The sequence below is a fragment of the Vidua chalybeata genome, chromosome 6, assembly GCF_026979565.1.
Source record: "Vidua chalybeata isolate OUT-0048 chromosome 6, bVidCha1 merged haplotype, whole genome shotgun sequence".
Lineage (NCBI taxonomy): Eukaryota > Metazoa > Chordata > Aves > Passeriformes > Viduidae > Vidua > Vidua chalybeata.
The window spans coordinates 15,853,306-15,876,809 of NC_071535.1; the positions used below are offsets into that span (position 1 = coordinate 15,853,306).

Here is a 23,504-nt window from a genome sequence, read left to right on the forward strand (position 1 = left end):
TTCACAGTATAAATTCCTATTCACTGAAAAAAAAACCCAACAAACCTGGGTTGTTTGTTTGTTTGTTGGTTGTTCGGTTGGTTGTTTGGTTGCTGTTTTTTTACATGTCACCAACACAGATCATGAACAGAGAACAGACTGACCAACTAATGCAGAATGGAAACAGCAGCTTGGAACTAAACAATTCCATGTCCCCATTCATCAACTCCTGGTGGCTACAGAAGTGAAAGTTAGAGGAAAATTCTCAAGAATGCCTACAGAATCTCTCTGTTTCTTTTTTGTTGTCTGAGCAGTGGTTGTACAATTATGCATAGAGACAATTCTTCTTCATGCTGTTTATCTCATTTCTATAAGCTGATTTAGCTGCTCTGCCCTGCAGTCCTTGGTATAAACTCTTCTCAACTTTAAGACTTCACAGAAATATTATTGAACTCACAGCTGTTTATATGCCTTAAATATGAAAGTCTGATCTACAGTTTCTTTTTGAGTAATAAATGCTGAGCAGGGATGTCTGACTGAAATAATGGAAAGAACACATGTTCCATATGCTGTATGCTCACAACCTGTGTAAATTACTAGACACCACCTTAATCCACCTGTGGCTGTATAACACCCAATTTTAAATACCCATGTCTGTAGCAAAAGCTGAAGTCAGCAGGAGCAGAATGTGTCAACAAAGGAAAAGCAAAACTAATCACCAGTGATCTAGCTCTGACTCCATTTGGTGTTATTTTGTGTTGCCACAAACCTCCAGTGTGGCCAAGGGCAGGTCAGGCATGGTCTATTGCACCTTGTAGGCATCTCAACAGCATCTCTGCACTGACTGCACACACAGCCAAGGAGAAGTGCCTGAGAGGGCAGGACTCTGATTCTCCCCTGTTCTTCTGGCCCCTCCAGGTACAGGGACTAGCTTTGACATGTGCAGCCGTCAGTCCAAGCATGGCCCTGAGGTGCTCCGTATCTCAGTCCATCCATGGGGAAGATAGGTGCTGTCAGCAACTCAAATATGACCAGAAACAGGAGTCTACAAAGATAGATGAAATAATGCCTATGAACCAAGACACTTGAGAGGTTGCTTCAGCACTGTATAACCCCCATGCTTCCTGTGCCATGAAAGGCACCAGGGCACTAACCAGTGTCCATCTGGGAGCTGCAGTAGAGGTATTCTCTGCAGGCTGCTGCCTCCTCAGCTCTACTTTCAAGCTGGGCCTGAGCCAAATCCCTAAACCTGTATGCTTGCTCCATCTGTGGTCTCTCACAGAGGGGAATTTTTGCAGCTGACAGAGTTAAATTTTGCTCTGACCCTGCCACTGCTCTCAGTGATAGTGAGACTGAGTTTGCCTATTCAAGGTGGTGGTGTCCTACTCCAGATACAACTTGCTTGCTTTATTTCCCCTTCTTCTCTGTGGGGTCAGGAAACATTTATTTCATAAATATCTCTAAGAAGCTTAAAATAAGCCTTCTCTTCTGCCACAAACTCATCCTATTATGTTTATAGCAAAGCAAATACAACGTCAGCTCCTGGCTGGGATGCAGCACTTGAATAGATGAGTATTAATTAAATACATGATTTAAAGCAACTGGAATTCTGCCCAAGCCTCCATAAAGAAATTACAGCCTATTTTAACACATTCATGCATTTCTTTTCTCTCTGTGTATATCCTGAAAACCAGCAGATAGGGGTGATGCCTTGCACCTTGCTCTAATATTTTACAAACACTAGCTGGATGTCTAGGAGCAGATCTCCACAAAATTTGAATTTTAGCCTCAAGTTGAAGGTGGGAAACCTGAGGTGCAGGAGAGCTAACTGGGATTTGTTCAAGATCATAAGAAAAGATTGTGACTTTTCCTCTATACAGTAGCATTTTGCTGTCTCTTGTCTATCCCATATTACTTTCATGAAGGTTTAATTTGTGATATAGTGAAGTAAGTGAGTTAATAGATGCAGACAGCATGAATTCACTTCAAAAATGTATGGTTTAGAGATCAGAGGAATTTGCTCCCCATGAAAAATTTGAACTGGCTCTTTGATTCAAATGTAGAAATTGTGCTAGATGGCAGAAACCCCAAAATCTGTAGTCCATCAGTCTTTGTTAAAAGTATCTTAAATACTAATATCCTCTTCCAAAAGATATCAAAGTAAACCTGTTATGTATAGGTTTATTTTCCTTCTCAGAAGTGAGATATGATAATAAGCAGTGTAATGGGATTGTTCTGACAGCTTTAGGAGCTTCTAGCATGGGCTTTTCACTGGCTGCTGAGGTATTGGAGTCCAGTTTCCTTTCTACAAGCTCAGCTATCCCACTAAAGACACAGCTTTGCTTTTGCCAACTGCAGAACCTTATAGGAGTGCATCAGGGCAGCTAATATCTGGCTGCTCAGTTCTGTAGGGGTGATAAACTTCATTCCAAAAGCTAAGGAAGAGAAATATTCCAATGGAACATGTCCTAATTATCTTCTTTTTCCAAAAGCAGACTATGCACATTATCCATGTAAAACTATGCAATAGAAATCATTAAATCAGATGTTTTGGTCACCTAGCCAATTCCATAACTAGTACAAACTATAGTTTTGAACTATATAGTCCAGCTACCTGTGCAGTTTAAAGATAGTACAAAAATGAAACTTCATAATCTTAGGTAGTTCACAAGTTAGAAATGTTGCAGTAAGAAAATTGTATCTCCATTCTTCTTGAATCTCCTCTGAAAGCATTCTGCCCATCTTTCAAACTTCTAGTCTAAACTTAGAGTTTTTCCATCCCTGAACTTCCTCACTCATAGACTGACTAAATTTGGCCTGTTTGTCTCACAGACTGTCTCCATAAATGAATGCCTATTGCTGCTTTGTTTTTCCATCAGTTGTCTTCCACAGTGGCAGCTCCCAGAGGCAGCACAAGGCTGGGTGACCCAGGCTCACCACTGCCAATACACACCACATGTATTGCAGATTTGCAGTTTCTCACTCTACAGATGTCACTTGTGTTTTTGATGAAAAACAGAGATTCTCATTCTACTCATATCACACAATATACCTTTAATCTTTTGTCTGAGTAAAGGTATTTCTGAAAGACACATAAGGATTTTTTTTCTGAATAACATTACTGTGTTTCTACATAAATTGGCTATGTGCCCAGCTGTACCTGTGCATATTGTAGCATGCCTTCCAAATATAAGAGCTGCATGATTCCTGCCTCTTACTTTTTCTAGTGCTAAAAAATTATGCCAGCCATTTTGTGGAGCGTGGGTTTCCAAAGTATATTTTTTAAATGCATTTTATTCTTACTAACCATTTCTAGTATTTTTAGCAGGCAGGTTATTACAGGTTATTACATATTTTCAGATTGTCACTTATATTCTTGGAGGCATATGTTTCAGTTATTTAAGTTTGCATAGAAGTTGGAAAAGCTCAGTGAGACACCTCAATACTGAAGTAATTGTGCCTTTGGTGAGGATTCACTTAGTAATATCACTGCCTACATAGTACATATGAGCATCTGAACCAGGGCCCCTTAATTTCTTTTATAGCCCATAATGAATTAACCAATATTGCCACTGGAGTTTGCCTTGAGTCATCTCGCTCTAAAGCAGAAACCTATATGCAGCCAGATGAATCATCTGGACTCCATGGACTGACTCCACAATGCATGTGATGGGAAGCTGGGCATGATACCCTTCTGTGGCCACCTACAGCGAGATGCAGCCAGAGATTGGTGCTACTTCAACTCTATCATGGAGCTGTACTCAGTGGTCTCTTGAGACAAAGGTGTATGACTAAGACTATGAAGTTGCCTCCCTGATTCCTTGTGATGAATCACTTCCAAAAGCTGATCGCCTTCAACTTGAGGAAGAAATGCTAGTTTAGGATCTGACCCATTCAGTTCTTAGTCTTAAGTATCAGGGATTTCAACCAGAGCCAATTTATCAGGCAGATTTTGTCATGTAATATGAATTGTAATCAAACCAAAGATCTCCTCCTTTCTTAAAATATCTTGATATACACGGAGTCAGTGAAGGCAGACTTTAAAGTTTCATGACTCTTTCAGCAGGGCAAAGATGGGTACCACCACAGGTACAGATGTTCCTGAGTATGCCTGTCCTTAGTTCTAAAGGAAATTTAGTAACTCTTGGGACATCCTGGCCAAACCTGGAGTGCTGTACCTGGGTCTCAAAATGTTAAAAAACTTGTATTTTCATATGTGTCTGAAAAGAAAAGCTGCTTGATTAGGTGATGTTTGCATTTTGCTTTGAGAAATGAAACCATATTCTTAGGTCAGCTCATCCTATGGCCAGACTAAAGTGAATAAAACCTGGTCTGAGCTGACAAATTGCAAATTAAGCCAGACACACAAGTAGTTTCCATGTTATTGAGCAGGTAATGTTTCTGACAGAGGTAGACTGATTTTGGTCCTGTAGCAGAGGGAATTATTATTTTTGTGTTTCACCTGCTCTGATCTTGGAAAAGGAGGGACCTTTCTAATTTAGCAGTTAGGAAAAGGAGCAAAAAGGAGAAGAAGCTATTGCACAGGAAGCTGAGCATGGCCTCTGCTCTTCCTGTGTGAAGAACACTGTGCTGCCTCATGGCTGGCTGAAAGCAAAAGGGGCCCTGTGCTGTTGCTCTTGAGATGGGCAGAGAGCAGAAGGAGAATTCCTACCTGCTGAAATATGCTCTGAGGACCCCACAGCATGCTCTTCTGCATGCCACCTGCTGGAATTCCCTGTCAGAAAATTGTTTCAGGTTGCTGAGAACTTGTCTTTGCCACTGGAAAATGAAAGTGATCTGGGTTCAGTTCATTTTGTGGAAGAGGTTTCACACATTTCTCTTCTAAGTGGGTCTACAGGGCACTTCACTCAATTTCTCTCTGTTTTCCTGGAGTTAGATACAGCATTCTTCTCCCTTAGCTTCTTTTTCAGGTCTGAATTCACTGGGGTACAGTTCCATAATTCCAGGCCAGTTTTCTTCAGGCCAAGCTCTGATATGCATCACTGATCATGTATAAAGGAGAGGGAACTCGATATAAGGGAGAGGGAACTGGATGCACAGGGGTGAAATCAGCTTCCAACCTACACCCTGCTGGAAGTAGCACTCAGGATGGGAAAACAGCTAAACTGGCCGAAATGCACTGCTTTGGTTAGCGTAGTGAACCACGATGAAACCATCTGATTTCATGAATGTCAATATTTTAAACATGTAGGGGTTTTTGAATTATTTCCCTGACCCCTCATTTCTGTTACAGTAAGTGACAAAACAGTATTTCCTTCAACAGAGAAATTCCAGCCCTGAGCTAAGGTGTGATGTATACATAACATACCACCAGCATCAGAAGGAGACCATGGGGGTTTTAATGAGGCTTGCAAGTCCTTGATCTAAACCAAATTTATTCTCAAACTTCACACAACTGTTTTAACAAAGTCACAGCAAATTCCCCTACATATGTCCAAATCTCATAATACCTGAAGACAGTTGAGAGGTCCTTTCCACCCTGCAGCTAAGGCTCAGCCCTAGGGTGGTTTCTTGCTCTGCTGTTAATGTGTCTAGACTGGTCGCTGAACCTTACTGCTTACTATCCAAGAGATCACCTTGAGGTGAGGCTCAGCAGGGGCATAACAATCCCTGTATGAATGCTCCAAGGCTGTTGCCAGTACAAAATAAAGCAGAACAGCTTAAAGCACCTTTGGTTACTGTGAGTTCTTGAACAACCTCAGGTTACTGCAAATTAATACCTGGCTTCTCTCCAAATTCAGGCATGGCTGGTCATCAGCTCACAGTATATAAAAAAAGCTCTTAAACTGGCAAGGCAGATTGCTGGAGGAAGGGACTTGCTGGCCTATCTGCAAAGATGCATCCTGTCTGCAGGCCAAGGGTTTAATTTCTGCATTAGTGGTTGGCCTGAGGCCCAGTGTTGTGTTTATACTCAGAGCACGTACTGCCTCGCACAGAAGTGGCTTTTAGAATTTACTGGAGCATCAGGAATTAGTAACAAACTAGCATTCTGTATCTCCTCCTCAGTTTAGGCAAAACTCTGTAAAGGCCAAATCAAGAGCCTTTTACCAAAGACCCATTCCTAGAATTTACCATTATTCTGCTGCAAGCTGGGACAGAGCCCTGAGCATATTCAGAGAGCTGTGTGAAGACCTGTGCAAAAAGGATATTATCCATAAAACACACACTTACATGTAACTTGTTTTTGAAGTTACAGAGCTTAAAGTTAACCAGGTAACATACCAGTTATTAGTGCAGAGAACATCACTAACCATTCCATTCTGAACACAACCTGTGAATGTCTGATACCAAACACATCAACCATCACTGCTACCTCCAGTGTGAATATTGCCATGCCAGCTGTATCATAAATGCTGTTCCTCTGATACATGGAGAAAGACCCATGGTGGATACCATTGCAATAGGAGTCCTGTACCTGGATTTCCCTGAGCCATGGAGTCATAGATGAGTTTGCAGGTCTTCAGCAAGATGGCAATTTTCTTTTCTGGAGAGTAGGTCTTGTGCATGGTTGTGAATTTGTGAAGGATCTTTTCCAGGACAGCAGTTTCAGGCACACTGGTCGTGACACCCAGGTCAGTGGTAGTTGTGTTTTGTATCACAAGTTGGTTCTCTTTCAGCTGCTGTAAAGATCCATCTTTGTTGTGTATTTCTTTTAAGGAAGAATTAATTGCTTCCTTTAGAGGTTTCAGGACACATTTGTACAAAGCTGTCTCAGCAATCACTTCTGCATAGAGAAGGGAGAACACAAAAACATAATACATAAGCAATACAGTACTACAGGTGCAAATAAAAGTCCTAAGGAAGCGTGTGGTTTGTTATTCAAGCACTACTACATAGCTGTGAGAAGGGAACAGAAATTACATGCCAGAAAGTAAACATTTCATTACCAACACTATCTAGAAGTCCTGGATGGGCTTGAAATGAACATCAGTGTGTGGTCTCTGTCACTGGAGTTGTAGGAGACCTCCTGCTACCAGTAGTCCCTGCTCTCTTTTCCTGACTCCTGGCTGACCAGCATGGCATTGCCAGGCAGCAGGAAAGCCATCTCTGGGGAGAGAAGAGGAATCTCACCTAACTGTAATTCTTTTTCACAGCCCTGCCCTTACAGATGACCAGATGCAATTCATCTCCTGTCCGTTCTGACTTCTCCTTCTGGCTTGTTTGAGATACTCACTTTGGGATGAAATTAATTGCACCCTCAAAGCACCCCTTTCTTTCCTCAAAGCAGCTGCAGCCACCAGCTCAGAGACGGACACCAATATCTGGTCAGAAGTTTCTCATTGTTACTGCCCAAGGGACTCTAAATTACTGATTTTTTAAGACATCTCTTATGCCACCTGTGGAGGAGGAAATAGTATGAGTGGGTTGAGAATTTGCTTAATATTTGGCTGAAGATGAAAGGAAGCTTAAGAGACGGTGAGGAAGTCTGTTGTCTGACTCCTAGAAACCAGAGGCAGAACTAGAGGGACTGCAAGAGATTTTCTTGTTGCACTGAGGCAAAAAGGTCATCAGCAAAAGAGTTCATCTGCTAAAGCAGTGAGGAATGAACCAGAGAGCAGTAATATTTATGTATTCCAAATGCAACTATTTTAAAGAATCCAGAGAATCAATCAGCCTGAAGCAGGGCAAATTCAAGTGGTAAATTCCCCAGTGGGAATCCCTTTCCTCCACAGAAGAAGACAGTCCTGTCAAGGTTGACTGGGCTACAACATCCTGTTAAAGAACTGTCAGTGAACATGGTTAGATGCAGGATCAGATCCAGGCATGTCTGTGGGAAGGTGGTGGGATCCTTGCACACATACAGCTCCACCAAGCAGAACAAGGACATTTCTTTCTTCCCCCATTAACTTTCACTGATCAAGATTCAAGACAGACTTCTCTGTGCTTCCCCCACACTCCCCACCTTGAAGAAAGAGGTTATTAGGACAAAGATTGAAGGTATTACACAAGGTGCATGAGAAGTGAAACTGCAGGTTCCCTCTCCTAGCTATGGCAGGGGCTGGCTGCAGGTCTGTTCTGCTGGGGATCTGCAGGATCATGTGAAGCCTTTGCTGAGGGAGAAGGAAATCAGCAGAACCTGCTGAGACTGACAGTGGACAGCCTTTTACTCCTGGCTCACCACTTAGCTGAGTCCCACCTAATACTGGAACTGCAGGATCTCCTGGAATCCCTGATGACTCCTGTGGTTCACTCCATATTCTGGGTCTTCCAACTCCCAGCTTGTTTTAAGCCAACTTAAGAATCCACAAATAGCTCTGCATTAGTTCTCAGGTCCTCAAGAAACAGTTTTAAGCATTCAAAGGAGCATGTGTGCATGTGCATCCATGCTTTTACTGGCTGTACAGCTTTCAGTGGGATGAAAATCCTACAGCTCTTTTTATATTCCCTCATGGATGTACATTAAACAGACCAGTCCAATCCTTAGCAAGGAGAGAAGCAGCATGTTATTCCCTCACAGGATATGAATGAGAAGCAATGAAGCACCTGTAAACAGTTTCAAATAATATTTTTTTCTCCCCAAAGGCAAATAATACCTATGGCAAAGAGGTGAACGCTTCATTTTGGAGCTCGCAGTAGTCTTGCAACAGACATTTCTTCTGTACCTCTGAGCTCTGAGGAGCACAAAGATGAATCAAGTGATGCCTCCAACCTGCCACTCAAAATCATCCTAGTCTTGTCCCTCCCTGTGAGACAGCGATTGACCTCTAAGCTGTAAGGCATATGCAGGGAGTTCTCCATCCCTGTAGCAGAGCAGTGGATGTGGAAGGCCACGGGAATGCAGCTGTGAAGGGGAAAGTTTGCCTTTTGTGTTTCCAGTGTATTCAGCTCTGTGTGTGCAAACCTACGTGTATACATAAACATACACACACACACACACATATATATATATGCACACATACATGTATGTCTCTCATACACACACTGCTTAAACTCTTCCTTTTAAAACATTCATAAAGGGATTTTTCTCCTCATTGCTCTCCAGGTTTTAGAGCTGTTCCTCCAAGTACTGGCAACCACAAAGCAGACTTCATTTCATGCTGCTCAGGTTTTAGGAGATGGTTTATAATTCTGTAAAGCAGAGCCTGTGACTGCATAATTCTTTCTCCCTCCTCACCTTCCCAAACAATGCCCAAGGGTGAATAAACCACAGTTACCTACCTAACTTTTCCTCAGTGTAGGAGGCTGGGTCTATCAGAGATTTCAACTCGGTGCTCTGTACTAAGTAACTCTTCAGCTGCGTCATCATCAGCCGGATCTCTTGTAGCATCTCTGTGCTGGAGCTCTGCTTTGCCATCATCTCTAAACTGTACACTCTGTAGTCCCGCACCAAGTTGCCAAAGTATGACTCCTTGTCCTGTGCCAGCTCCACTATCTTCTTCTGCAGCTTCCTGTCACTAGACAAAAAGACCGTGAAGACGTTGGACAGGTTCACCAAGGACAGCCTGTTTTTGGCCTTGGCCAAGATCACAGAGCGTGTCTTTTTACCAGATGAACTACTCAGCATCTCCAGGTCATCCTCTGTGCTGCTGGTGGAGTAGGAGTCTGGCTCAGATGTTGATGTCTGAGCCATGGTGCTGCCTCCCAGGTCCTCCAGGGACAAGCGTGACCCTTCCAGTTCAGCTGAGCTGATAGATTTGTGGCCATGTCCCGGTTCAGTCTTGGTGTGTGCACAAGTGGAACCACCCGTCACTGTAGCTGGGCTGCCCTTGCACACAGCCTGCCCCGTGGCCACGGCCATCTCTGCCGCTGTTCTTTGCTTCGGCTGGCAGGAGCTGGGGATCCTTGGTGCCTGGGAAAGTCTCTTCCTTCTTGGTGGTGGGATAGGAGGTGACTTTCCTTTCTCAGTGGCATTGCTTTGTATCTTAGGCATGTCCTCCTTCTTCTCTGCAGGTTCAGGCTTTGTCTCCTGAAACTGTGATACAGCCCTTTTGGGAACCTCCCCAGGCATTTCTACAGCCTTTTTGCACAGCAGTGTTTTATCTCTGCTCCCTGCACTTGTATCTTGGTTTTCTTCTGTCCCTTCCCCTTTCAGCATTTCACAATTTTCAGGATTACCCACACAGCTCTCCTCTGAGGTCCTTTCACTCAGCCGCCTCCGCGGGGGAGCAGAGGGCTGGGAGCCCTTCTTGGGGCTCACTGCCGAGGGCTCATTGGCCGAACAGCTCTGCTTCCTTTCTTCTTTATCGTCACTGCCTTCAATTTTCATTTCCTCGAAGCTCTTTCCTAGTGGCTTAATAAGAAGCTTGTTTTCTTCACAGGCAGTCATGGGGTCCTGTGGGAGCTTCAGGGAAGATTTCTGTATGAGAGCATGAGAAGGTGGAGGGGGAGGAGGCCGTCGAGGAGACCTCTTTTCAGTAATCATGGTGGCAGGGGGGAGTTCAATGCTCCCAGAGTGGCCTTCAGGAGAAGGTATATCTGGAGGACAAGGATTACTGCACTCTTCTATAAAAATAGGATTCACAAACCACAGCCTGTCATTTCCTATTGACAGCTCAATTTCACATGAGCAGTGGTTTGTGCTATTTGCAAAACACTCGGTAGGTCTTAAACTGTCTGCCGGACCAGTGCTGAAAGCAGAGTCTTTTGCAGGGTGGGATAAGTCCTGTCTTCTGTGGTTTAAATAGGAATCCCAGAAATCTGTCACAAAAAAAAAAAAAAAAAAAAAAAAGACAAAAAGAAAAATGAAAAAAAATCTGAGAGAATTTTAGCTGCTAATGTTATGTAGAAAATCTACTTATTGTTAAAAGAAATGGTACACAAATTTCAATGTCAAACTTTCAAACATCTGCCCAAAACAGTGTGAAGAAAGAGTTACCTGTTTTATGCATATAACATTATTCAAGCCAGAGGATAAGCTCAGAAGCTTCACCAGAATTCTCTCCCCTGCCAATTTTAGGACACTTACCTAGTGAAAGTTGTTAATGCTCTTCAGCATTTTCAGTACGAGCAGGAAGGTACAAGTAACAAATACAAATTATTGTGAAAAGGGATCTTTGCTTGTTCAGTGATCACTGCCCTCCAAATGCAAATAGCTGTGGATGCCCCAGGAGAGGATGCAAAGACCCCAGGCAAACTGCGTCTTGCTCACAACAGTGAGGTGCAGGTCCAACATGCACCAGGAGACAGCAGCTGAACATGACTCTACCATGCAGCAAGCTCATGTGGCAGTCTGTTCTACAGAGGGTCTGATCCTGCCTGGCAGGATTCTGTCCAGACTGGAAATACATGATTTTAAACACCTCCCCCTGATTAGTATTATCATTAAAGTCTATAGTTCTGGATGACTGTTATCTATAGCCATGGCCACTCTGCTTTGCACCTTGCCTGGAGACTGTCTGCCTGCAGGTGTCAGAGAGAAAAGATGATGCAAAAGACTCTACACAGGAAGGATGTATGATGAAGGACTAACGAATAGTTAACTACTTCAGTGCCTTCAACTATGACTGAAAAAGAAAGATGATATTTCACATACAAGCAGTCATTTCTGTCAGAAATCTCTTATTATAATTTGTCTTTTAATAACTGTTTTTAAAAAATTACAAAGCATTGGTACATTTTTTTGAACAGATTCAGTATCACATCCAACTTTTTTCCTTTTCTCTGAAGCTGGGGTTTCAAACCTGTCTTACAGGTCTGATTGCTTTCAATCAATATTAAAGCTGCTGATCCAGAATTCACTACTGGAAGCATCAGGAAACAGGATCCAGCAAACTTCATATGTTCTGACCAAGGAAAAGGGTATAAACCTCTGAGGGTATTCACTGGGTGAGAACTGTATAGATGCCCATAGATTTAGGGATAAGGGAAAGGTGGGAAATCCTGGAAACACAAGGATGCAGACAACTAAGTAACTATTTCAGTATGCTTGGTCCCTAAACACAGAGCTGACACTGATGGCACATTATTCTGTCTGGCTTTCAGGGGACACAATGGGGCTGCCACACAATGTCTGAACCCTGCCTGGTGCTTGGTGTCAGGAGTGTCTCCCTGCTAAAACCTCACATGCTGGGCCCAAGAGAGGATGAATGGGGCTGCACACATGCAGGATGATCCTTGATGCTGAGCATGGGGTACAGCTCTCAGGTCAAGACGTGATCTAAAAGACAGTCTATTCCCATCAGGATAAAATTGCCTATTTATCTTCTCACAGCCTAGGCTAGTGCCCATGGCAAATTCAACTTTGTAAGCATGTCAGCATGTTACCTTAGGGTGACGGACATTAGAACAGCTTTATTCTCTGATTTCTTGCTGTGAGAGGGAGGAGAAGAAGCTTAAAATAATAGTGTTGCTAGGAACAACTGCACTCTTAACAACAGAATTTGGGAGAAGCCATGCAGATGCAACTGCACATACTAACACCATGCTGCAAACCCCCTCACAGCTGAGACTGGCTGGGGTACCATTTTCCTTAAGCTCTCCAGATCTCAGTATCAGCAAATGCAGGGCAGAGGAAGTTGTTTTAAGTCAGAATATAATGCTGTGAAGTGTCATGGGCTGAGGAAATGGTGAGTAAACCAATCTACAGAGGGGAAGTTGATATTTTTTCTCAGTAGTGGTCAGGATAAGGCACTGTGATGAAAATGTAAAGCTCCACTCAGGCTGGGAAGGAACAGATTATGTGGTTCTACCAAGTAACACAGCTGCTTCCGAGCAGGCATTTCCCAGCACAGCCACACTGTCTCACACTGCAGAGAAGGCCATTTGATCATTTCCCATTGCTGTCCTGGATGTTCCCTTATCTTGCAGTCTGGGAGGGATAATTAAGCAGTTCTTGGAGTCCTTGGCATGTCTGTGATGCTATGTGCTCTTTGTGCAGTGCAATCATGCTAATTCTCCTCCTAAAAGATCTTCTGTACCAGTGAGGTCAGGACTAGAGGGCCTGCAGTACATCCTCTGTGACAACGTACAGAACAGCCAGAACCTTTGTGGAACAATTCAGTTTGCAGATAGACATCTTACTTCTATCCCCTTGAAACACATATTACTTTGAAATAAATACAAAGCAACTTATGAGAGTTTCAGATAATGCTTTGTTTCCTTTGGAAGTGCCACTTTGGGCAGCATGTGATAGTTTGTGTTCCCAATTTTATTCACAAAATTTTGTTCCAGGAAGCAATAAACAGCATCTGTCAGTAGCTGAGCCTGTTTGACTCCACTAAAACAGCATGGCACCCAGGAAGACTGCACACAACAGCAGGTTTTCTTCTGTTTTCAGACACTTGATTGGTATGAAATACACCATGACAAATAAATTTCCAAGCCTCACTACTTTTATGACCACCAGTACAGGAAAGAAGGAAAAAGACTACAACCACTATTGTTTTGGTGCTTGTGCTTTAACAGATCTCTTCTTTCAGAAGTTGCTGGAAACTCTTGCCTGAATCAAGATAGCCTCTGCTGGCTCAAATTAGACTGAAGGTTGCAAATTCATGATACACTTCCTTCATTTTGATCCAAATTTTTAGACTTGTTATAAAAAATTAAGTGTGTAACTTGTTATCTTAAGCTGAAAAGTACCTTTTTATCAGCAATAAGTGCTGGCTGGACTTCCATATAAACAGATGCTTTGACAAATTGGAACATAATCAAAATAGAGGATGCTGAAAGTATTAGAGGCAAATCTGTTGGTGAAATTCAGCAAAGCCACCTGAACTGAAACCAGTGGGGTTTACCCATGCCTTCTAGGAGGTATGATGCAGAAGACCCAAAAATACTGAGAATGCTCTAATAAATATCTCTAAATGAGCTAACTCTTCAATTTTCTCCATTGTTTGGTTGTTTTCAATACCTGAAGGAAAACTGGAAACCAAGAAGTATGAAAGTGGCTTACTGAAGTAGCTGTCTCAAGTGGAGTGTGTTAAATGAAAAGGAATAGAAAGGAAATCTCCTTTAGTTAACAGAATTGCTTTTCCTAGCTGTAACTTTATACATCTCATCTAAAATTTGCGTGTTTGGTGCTGTCACTAAAAATAATGTTCCTTTTGCATGTGATTTGTGTGAGGTGAGAGAACATATTGGGACGATACATATTTCTCTATCAACTAGAAATCCTGCAGGAGCAAGCAAAAATATCAAAATTCAAAAATATCACACTTTCATCATCATTGCCCCCACACATCAGAAGGAGAAGTTGCAAAGGTGTTTTCCACATAGCTCAGACACCAGCCACTTCCAGCGTGTAGAAGTTATCCCGAGAGACCGTGCTGCACTTCAGCTTTCCCAGACTGTAAGGACCACGCCCTGGACAGAAATCCAGGTGGAGATTTATGGCCAAAGGGGCAAGTGCCCTTTTTGTCAGCATCTTGCTATGAACATAAAGTTCATAAACATTTTCCTCTTGCATTCAGACCTCTTTAGCTATTCTGAAGACAATAGTACATCTGTCTTCCAGTTGCATTACGTCTGTGCAAGGCACTATTGTTCTCACAAGTCCAAGTGAAAATCTGACTGCTTTGAGGGACTTACCTATCCCCAGACTAGAGATAATTTCAAGGTCTTGAAAGCTACTGGCTTCTAATATTGCTTGTGGCAGCTTCAGGGTAAAGGGCAGCAAATCCCTGTAGAAATAAACACAATGAAAAAACAGCAAAAGGATAAACCCCACAATTGTTAGGAACTCCAGACTTCACTTGGTCTCAGTGATTGGATTGGCTCACAATTTCAGCCATGTTCAGCGAAGTCATGGCTGGTAAGGAATTATGGACATTGTGCCAGCCTGGGTTGCTCTGATTTCACAAAAGATCACCAGCTTCTGTGGTGATGCTTCATGCCATATCACTGACTTAATCACTGTGTCTTGGCTCTGTCCTCTGAAAAGAGCAGAAATGCCTCTTACTTCAGGGGAGGCCACAAAAGTTGAGAAATATCTTCCCATTAAAACTGAGGTGCTGCAAATTGTAATTATTTTTAATAGAAAAGCCAATCTTTTTCATGTGGAAATGATTTGAAGTCCTTTTTCTTTCTGTTTACCCTTCTCTCACTACTCTGCTTCCTCTTTTAAAAATCTCTGTAAGTGTAGGCATGGGTACACAGCAAGGCACAGAGGGATTGGGAAAGGAAAGCCCTGTCTGGGGAAAGGTAACCCCTGGGTGAAGGGACAGACAGTGAGGAAATGCTGCATGACACTGAGAAAACATATATCCCTTTAACTCTCTACTCTCAGACTTCTGAGTACTTGGTTTCTGGAAAGATGCTGTATTTCTATTGAAAAAAAGATAAGAGTTTCTCAGAGGAAGCTGTCTGGGTTTCACTAAAACACACCCTAAGTCTCAAGCCATTTAACAGAGCCCTTGCTCTGGCAGTGAGCTGTTCAGGTTTGCCTCTTGCCCAGTGACAATTTGCTAACCCCATTCTTGCCTCAATTCCCATTCTAACAAGGACTAGAAAAGCCAGTCCCTAAATGATAGCAAGGAATGGTGCAGGATCATCTTACACATAAAAAGCTCTACAAAATGTTCTACATTACACAAGGAATTGTTATAGAAAAACTGGCCTTGTGAGTAGGAGGTCTCTGCTAAACAAATGCACACCTCAAAAAAGCACATAACTGCAGACCTATCTGTTGACAGATGAATGCAGGGGGCCTATTTCTGACCTTTTTAACCTTACTGATGTTTTGTGTTCTCCATGGGTTCTCTGTGTACTGCTGAGCATTCTGTTGTCGCTCACGTAAACTGATGTGATCCCTGGCTTATTATTTTTTCATGGCAGATATGAGGTTTAGAAGAGGAAGAGGGTCCATGTACCTTCTGCTTTCTTTGTTATTTTATATGTATGAATAGTTCCTTTCTTTTTCTTTTTTTTTTTTTTTTTTAATATATTAAGATCAGGAAATATTAGGACATTGCCCTAATAGAAAAAAAAAATCTGATTTTATTAATGGGGCAGAAGCTTGCAGACCAGCCACCAAGTCATCTGTTACCTACAGGCAGGTAATATACCCAGGCCAAATTTTTTTTGAGATGAGCCTGTCAGCCCTGAAAAGCTGTTTCCAGCTATTCATAGACAATTTACTACATCCCTGTTCTCAGAGCTCTACATTCACCATCACAGAGAGCTCCTATGAACTGCCAGTAAATGGTAGGTCAGTGTCTTTTTATTACCCGCTTCTCTCAGAAAATTATTCCCTTTTTATCTTGTCTTTTGACAGTAGCCTGGAAAATCACATGAACCATCTGAATGTGTATTTGACACTCAGAAATAACATCTATAACAGGAGCTGAACTGATGCCTTGTGAAGGCTGACCTAGAACAGAGGCTAGACAGAGTTAAATAATAAAGTAGGGATTTATTAAAAGGCCTCAATGGATACACCTTGGGCAGCCCAAGAGCCCAACCAGGGCTATGCCCAAGATGAACCCAAAATGGTCACAAAATGGACATGGTCATAAGGCCTCTCACTTTTAAAAGTTTATTGGAGTTAATTTCCAGTTACAGCTTTAGGTTATGAAGTCCCATTCCTCTTGTTTTTCTCTCTTCAGTCCATGTTACTTATGTTCTTGGGCCTGAAATTTGGGTTGGTTGTCCATGGGTCCCCAGCTAGAGAAGGAATTATTTTGTCTCCCTACACTGAAGAGAGTTTACCATTCCTTAACATGAAGCTCAGAACTACACACTAAAGCAGTACAGAATTTAAAAAATATAAAAGCTAAAACCTAAGGCATGAAATAGAATAACTTTCTTTTCTTTCTTTCTTTCTTTTTCTTTCTTTCTTTCTTTCTTTCTTTCTTTCTTTCTTTCTTTCTTTCTTTCTTTCTTTCTTTCTTTCTTTCTTTCTTTCTTTCTTTCTTTCTTTCTTTCTTTCTTTCTTTCTTTCTTTCTTTCTTTCTTTCTTTTCTTTCTTTCTTTTCTTTTCTTTTCTTTTCTTTTCTTTTCTTTTCTTTTCTTTTCTTTTCTTTTCTTTTCTTTTCTTTTCTTTTCTTTTCTTTTCTTTTCTTTTCTTTTCTTTTCTTTTCTTTTCTTTTCTTTTCTTTTCCCATGAGCCTTTTTGCAGGAAAGCAGAAGTGAGCATATTTTCTTTGTCACCAACCACTTACTAGAAATGCCCGATTCTATTTTGCATTTGGGCTGTTCTTTGCTTTAGTGGGAAAGAAATCTTTATAAGGGTCCAGGGGTTAACTTATGTCCATTCTATAGGGTCTATAAACATCCAGGTAGCTAAATGTCTGTTAACTGATCAGGGTGAGGTGGAGCATGGTTTCCTCTGTGCAGGCAGGAGTTGTAGCTCAGTAGTGCTGAACTCAGCTGGCTGCAGGAGCAGCCCTCAGAATGGTGGGGGACTGGCTGGATAAGCTGTAGCACACTGTATCCTACCCCAGACAGACTGTTCCTACTGTGTGACCTAATCAAGTGACTGGTGTGACTGCCTTGTAAACATATCCTGAAGCTGCTTTCTCCTCTTAAAAGGAAATAACTACTTTTAAGAGTTGTGTAAGCTTATATAGAGGAAGTCAAAAGTCTACAAACAACTCACAACCAGGCCTGCTGCAGTAGGGATGGGGTAAGTAGGTGGAGGTATTGCTGCAGTGTGCTAAGCACAAGGACACAGATTAGAGAAGGCTGCAGACATCATCAGCTGCAGCTCAAACCTTGCACTAGTGAAAATGACATTACAGGTCTTTTCCATCTCTGTACCCATTATTCTTGGTTCTTCTGTGCTGAGCAAACAAACACTTCGTTTTCATTTCAAATTTTAGCTAAGAAAATATATTGCTTCAGGACTACTTTCCTTGACAGATTCCCCATAGGTGATGAAGTGCTTTGAGTCGCCAAGAGACAACAGTCCATTAGTAGGTTTGCTAAGTTGCTACCAGGTGTGTGTGGGGGTGTGTGTGTGTGTGTGCATGCTTAAAGCTTTAAATAAATATTTATCTCGGGCCCCTTCTTCCTCCCTGCCCTCCTAGCCTCAGTTCTGTGCCTCTGTTCTTTGTGGAAGCAGCCCTATGGACAAAGCTTCCAGCTGCAGAGGTAGCTGTGCTTGTGGGGTGATCTGGCCCCATTGTAGAGATAAGTATCTGAAATACCTTCAAGTCTGGCAGGCTGGAGGGTAGCAGAGGAAACAGAGGGGTCTGTGCTGGGACTGGGGACTGGGGAAGGACAGACCAGAGGGAAGGGCAAAATGACTGTGCCATGGAAGCAATGAATCCAACTCACCTGCTGACACAGTAGAAGGCAACCAATTTGAAAACATCTTCAAATACAAGGACAGATCCTTCCAGGTACAGGACTGGTGAAAAACAGAAAAGAAAATCAGCAGCTGATTTCTTTGAGCTATATGATTAAAAAAAAAAAAAAAACAACCAAACAGGTAGGTTTGGCTATCACATCTTGTGTTCTGTGACAGTCCAGTAACTGCATGGACTAATATGACAAAGTGTAAAGAACTGCCTTCAGGTGGCCAAATGCAACAAGATTCTTCATGGAGACACTAGAGAAGAAATAGCTCAGCTTGGCTTTCTGAAAAGTTAGCTCAAGATATCCAAATGTTGTGACACTAACGGAAACAATGGGTTGAAAGAAACCTCCCAGCTCACTTCCAAAGGGATCATTACAAGCCCATCTGTCTCTAAGGGTGTGCATATCTGCAATACATACAGGGTTGACCTTGCAACTCTCCATGCTGGAATCTGGTTTGGTCTGGATGGACAAAGTGCTTTGAAGAAAAAAAACCTAGGAGTTACTGTTTCATTACTGTGTGTGTGGGCTCTGACCTGGGTCACACAGGCAGTGTGAGCGCAGCCTATTTGTATCTCTTCCGTCTTCTCCCTCCCATGGTGTTATTCAGTGACTGCACTCCCCAGATACAATCCACCAAAATACAATCCACCATATTGCAGAGTTTTTAAGATGACCTTTCTTAAAGACATGCATTTGGGCATTGTGTAGCCCAAATCTCACATGTTACTACAGAGCTTTTGGCTTTTAAACTAGAAAAAATTCATTGACCAGTGGAGAAAGTTTCACCGACAGGCAGAGATAACCCAAGGCAGAGATAAAGACCTGGATCTGCAGGAGAGATGTGTCCACCTTTGCTTCAGCCTCACAGTCTCACAAACTCTATGCCTGTTTGCACACATCACAACCCCACTACATTGACAAGGGTAAGGAAATCTGCAGTGGATTCTCAGAAATGCCCATTTACTGGTGGGAAAGAACTATCTCAAAGCTGCACTCCAGAGCTGTCACAGGAGCATGCCAGGAGTCCCTGGGGAACAGCACCAGCTCCCACCCCCATGGCACTGCCCACAGACACTGTGCATCTTCCTTCACTCTGTTCTAGGCCACAGGTCAGAGCTGTGGACTCAAAGCTCAGCTACTGTGATTCAGCTTCCTCAGTCAGGCATGATTCACAGCCCTGTGAGTTGTCTCCAGCCCCTTGCCCTGCCTGCCTGGTGGTTGGTCTCCTTCAAAGAAGGGCCTCCAGCACCTGCAGGAAGGAGAGATCCTCCTGGCTCTCCTCTCCTCTCCCTCACCTCTGCCCTGGCTCTTGTTTTCCAGCCAGCAGATAATCCCCCTGCAAGGAAATGCTCAAGATTGTCTCCTGTTCAGGTTCATATCTCATTCCTCAAACCAGACATTTCCTTCTTTTACTTCTCCCTTTGTTCTAGCCCAGGCCCAGCAGGTTGTTATTTTGGGCTGAATACTCCAATGTAGGCATTTTTTATAGAGACAAAGACCATGTAATTCTCAACAGTCATTCCTAGCATCAGTTTATGTTGGATCAGCATGAACAGTTTAACCTCAGTGTATGCACCCATACCAGACTGCAATGTGGAATCTAAAACACACTTCAAGCAAAACAATCCCTTTCCCTCACTTTTTTCTCACAACTGGAAAAATCATATTTGGCAATTTATTTTTTTTTCCATAATAAGAATCATATTTCAGTCAGGGATTTTCATTGAACACCTACCATGAACAATTTCTGTAGTTTGAAATCCATCTGCTTTGCAGGTCTGACACAGGAAACAAAAATAAAGACAAAACCCAGTCCTGTTCTGGAGAATGAACCAAAACCCAAGAGTATGAATTTGCTCGAATCTCCAGCTATTAAATAAAGCCCTTTGTAGAGATGATGGCTTTAAGGGAGCTTTTTTTCTGTCAAGAGCTACATGCTCAGTTTGGCACTATGGGTTGCAGGTATCCATAACAGAGCAGGCTGCACCTGTACATGCTCACATATATGAGCAAATTGCTTGGACTGGGACTACTGATTGTTTCTGTGCCAGGAAGCTCTGCCACTTGGGAGCTTGTATGTTAGACAAAAAAATATTAGTCCAAGTGCCTCTGTGTCAGGAGTTTCCACATATAAGTGCTGTGCCACTGCATAGCTACTTCTCCTCACATACATAGTTAAATTGCATAAAACACCACATATGACCAGGAATTATACTGCTAAGGAAGACTAGGTACAAAAAGCTGCTGAAGCTCAAGGACAGATGTTTTCTGCAGGTGGTATATATAAATAGGACTGTCCCTGCTCTGGGAGGTCACAGAAGGTAACAAAACCAAGCATATTTCTCAGCAGGCTGTAATTCATCATACAGAGACCCACAGCTCTCCTGGGACATTTTTGGGCAGCCTGCAAACAAGTAAGAACAGATGGAAGAACAGTAAGAATAGTGCTTTAGATGTGTCATTACTCGAGGTACTAAGACCATCAGGACCAATACTCAGCCCAAAATTTATTCTGGGCAGTGGCCATGTCAAGCAGCCTGCACAGGGTTGCCATGGCTACTTGGATCTGCTCTCAGCACAGCACCCATGGGGAAATTCTGCCTTGCAAACTCCTGTGGGAGCATCTTCCTTGGGAGAAAATATAACACTTTTCTCTTAAACTATTTTTTTTTCTAGACACCTGCTGACACCAGCAGACATCACTGCAATGCTTTTCTTTTGGATGGCAGATGATGGGTATGATACAGGAACTTGTCTTGTGGCAATGGTTGCCATTCACCTGTGGAGACCATTATGTGCATCCTGCTGCATGTTTCTAATTCTTGGAAAGACACAGAAAATAGCAATCTTGAACAGCTAAAAGGGCTCTGCTGACTGTTTGGGACAATATTGCTGTCCCTCAAAGCCATTGCTGCCTTCAAGGCATCCTACTCTGAGAAGACAATCAGGAAGAGGTGATTTTCTCTGGCTGTGGGTGTGTTGTGGGTAGCTGGGGACATTTCATTGACATGAGAACTGCTGCTTAGGGAGGGATCGTGATGCTGCCATTTATAGGAACTCATGACTTTTGCAGAATCTACAAGCAGACATCTGCCACACTGCTGTAATCCTGATGAAAAGGGCAGAGAAAAAAATTCACCTTTCTCGGGCTTGTAAAACTAGATCCAGGACACCTTAAGAGCAAGGAAATATCTACATCTCACCATAGCAGTGCCTGAATGTCAAGAATATGATCAAAAGCAAGAGAAAAAATAGGCTGGGTTCTGTGAGCCAAACATATTGCCACTGCTTATTGAGTTTTACCTGATATTTAGAAGCCCATTGAAAAATGTCACCTTCAGGAAATAAAAGGGGAAATGTATAGATCAGTGGGCAATTTTGAGTAGTCTGAAACAAAGAGATAAGAATTAATTGAATTTTTCTTATGGGTGACAGAAGCATTTGCAACATGAATTAGTGGTTCATTGGTGACTATACTCTGCTTTTGTGTCCTTTGGAAACTCAGTAAATGAACAGAACTTGGCCAGGTTATGAACCGTTATATATATTTATGATTGTCTCATCTTCCTCTTTCAAACACCAGCATGGTCTGAAGAGTGTCATCTTTAGGCACTGACTCGAATCTGTATTCATATTCCCTTTACTCTTTGGATCTTCCCATCATTTCTCCATCCAGATGCAAATGTCTTTGAGTCACACTGTCCCTGAGCATTCTGCCTTCCTTTCCTCTCTGATTTTTTCCCCACAGAATTGTGTTTGCTAGTTCCATTGTTCTGGTTACATGGACAAACCAAGCCAATTTCCGTTTTATTGCTTACACAGGCTCATGGGACTCAATTACTTCAGCTTCTTCTCTAGTGGCACTGTTAGTGCTATCCACTTGGTTTTTCATTTGTTTTTGGTATCTGTGTAGTCCTTCAGAGACATCTGAATTCAAAGACACAAATTCCTTATTCTGCAGCAGTTATGTCGACAGAGGACTACTGAGAAAACAACCATCCTCAGAAGTCCTGCCTGGATGTGCTTAGATGTTCTCATTCTTCCAGATTCTGGGAAACTGTGAGATTTATCATTATGGCTGTGATTCCAGTTTTCTATTTCTATTTTCAGATTATAAATCCAGAGTCTCCTAACAAGAGTTGTTTTTCTCCTTTGATATAAGTCTCTGCTTTGATACCACAGTTGCCACAACCTTTGCAATAAGCAGCACAGCCAGCTTTGCTGCTGTTCTGCTACCCTCAGTGAGTAAACCTTGCTATGAGGATGGGATCACTCCAAGGCAGAGGCTACCAAAATTCTTACTCCCAGACACTGACAGTTCAGGTTAGCAGGTTAGCAGTTTCCTGCCACTGGGGAAGAAGCCCTGGGTATTTCAGTGGAGTGTTGCAGTGACTGCTATAGCCCCAAAGCTGAAGCTGTTTTGTCTCTCACAATCCACTGTGCTTGTCCTACCTGCTGTGCTTTGCAGAAATGTGTGAGAGTGTGATGTAATTCCTTCAGGTTACTGTTTCAGTTCCCCAGTTCTGACCCTTATTCATGCAATTGGCTTGTGGTGGTTTTAAGAGAAAGATCCTCAGCTGGATGGTTCTAAAGAAGGGAAATTTAGACTTCATTGGCAGAAGTCCTTAGTGTGTTTAAGGTACCTTTCTGCAACATCTCTGTTGGAAAGTTCCTAGTATCTGTCTCTAGCATTGTTTCTTATGTTATTTCTTGATGACCTTGTGGATGGCAGTATATGGCCTTCTAATGCTGTGTTTTTCTAAAACACTGACACTGTTTATCTTTTTTATTTTTTCTTCTGTTTTTCTTTTTTTCTTCTCAAGGCCTTTTTATTTATTCTGTAATCTGATGCCTCTGCTTCTTCCACATGATTTCAAAGCTGTAGTTTCAGGTTTGGTTGCACAATTCTAGACTGTCCTAGTCAATCTATGTCTGTTTTGTCTTTCTTGTCTTTTCTAGTGTGCTTTACTTAACTGCCAGTTGTTTCTGGGTTTTTTTCCTCATCAAGTAAGGGCTGAAACTTTACCCATTTGAACTTCTGCCTGAGTCTCCCGTTGTGCATCCAACTCCTCAATTTTCAAAAGATTTCAATTTTGTGGCTTCCTACAGAGTTTATTCTTTCTGGCTATGATGAAAAAAAGTCACTGCTCATGGCAGTTCCTGGGAAATTGGAACTAATGAATTATGAAAGTGATAAAGTGTTAATGAGCTTGGTTGTAGAGTATAAGAGAAATCTATTTTTAAACTATGCCCTTCACTAAATATAATTATGTTGTGCTGAACAAAGTGTTATTAAAGAAGATGTAAATCACAGGCTTTTCTACTCT

The 23,504-nt window shown here is 42.3% G+C and overlaps 1 protein-coding gene across 1 annotated transcript in view; it reads right to left on the bottom strand.

The window, feature by feature from the left end:
- Nucleotides 1–23,504, bottom strand: part of LOC128789250 (ras and Rab interactor 3-like) — a 160,311-nt gene that overhangs the window by 11,439 nt on the left and 125,368 nt on the right. Inside the window, exons 21-24 of the mRNA XM_053944989.1 lie at nt 18,154–18,226; nt 14,467–14,558; nt 9,160–10,638; nt 6,416–6,724 (exon numbers count right to left, since the gene is read on the bottom strand). Coding sequence (XP_053800964.1) covers nt 6,416–6,724; nt 9,160–10,638; nt 14,467–14,558; nt 18,154–18,226 — 1,953 coding nt within the window. The remainder of the gene's footprint in view (nt 1–6,415; nt 6,725–9,159; nt 10,639–14,466; nt 14,559–18,153; nt 18,227–23,504) is intronic.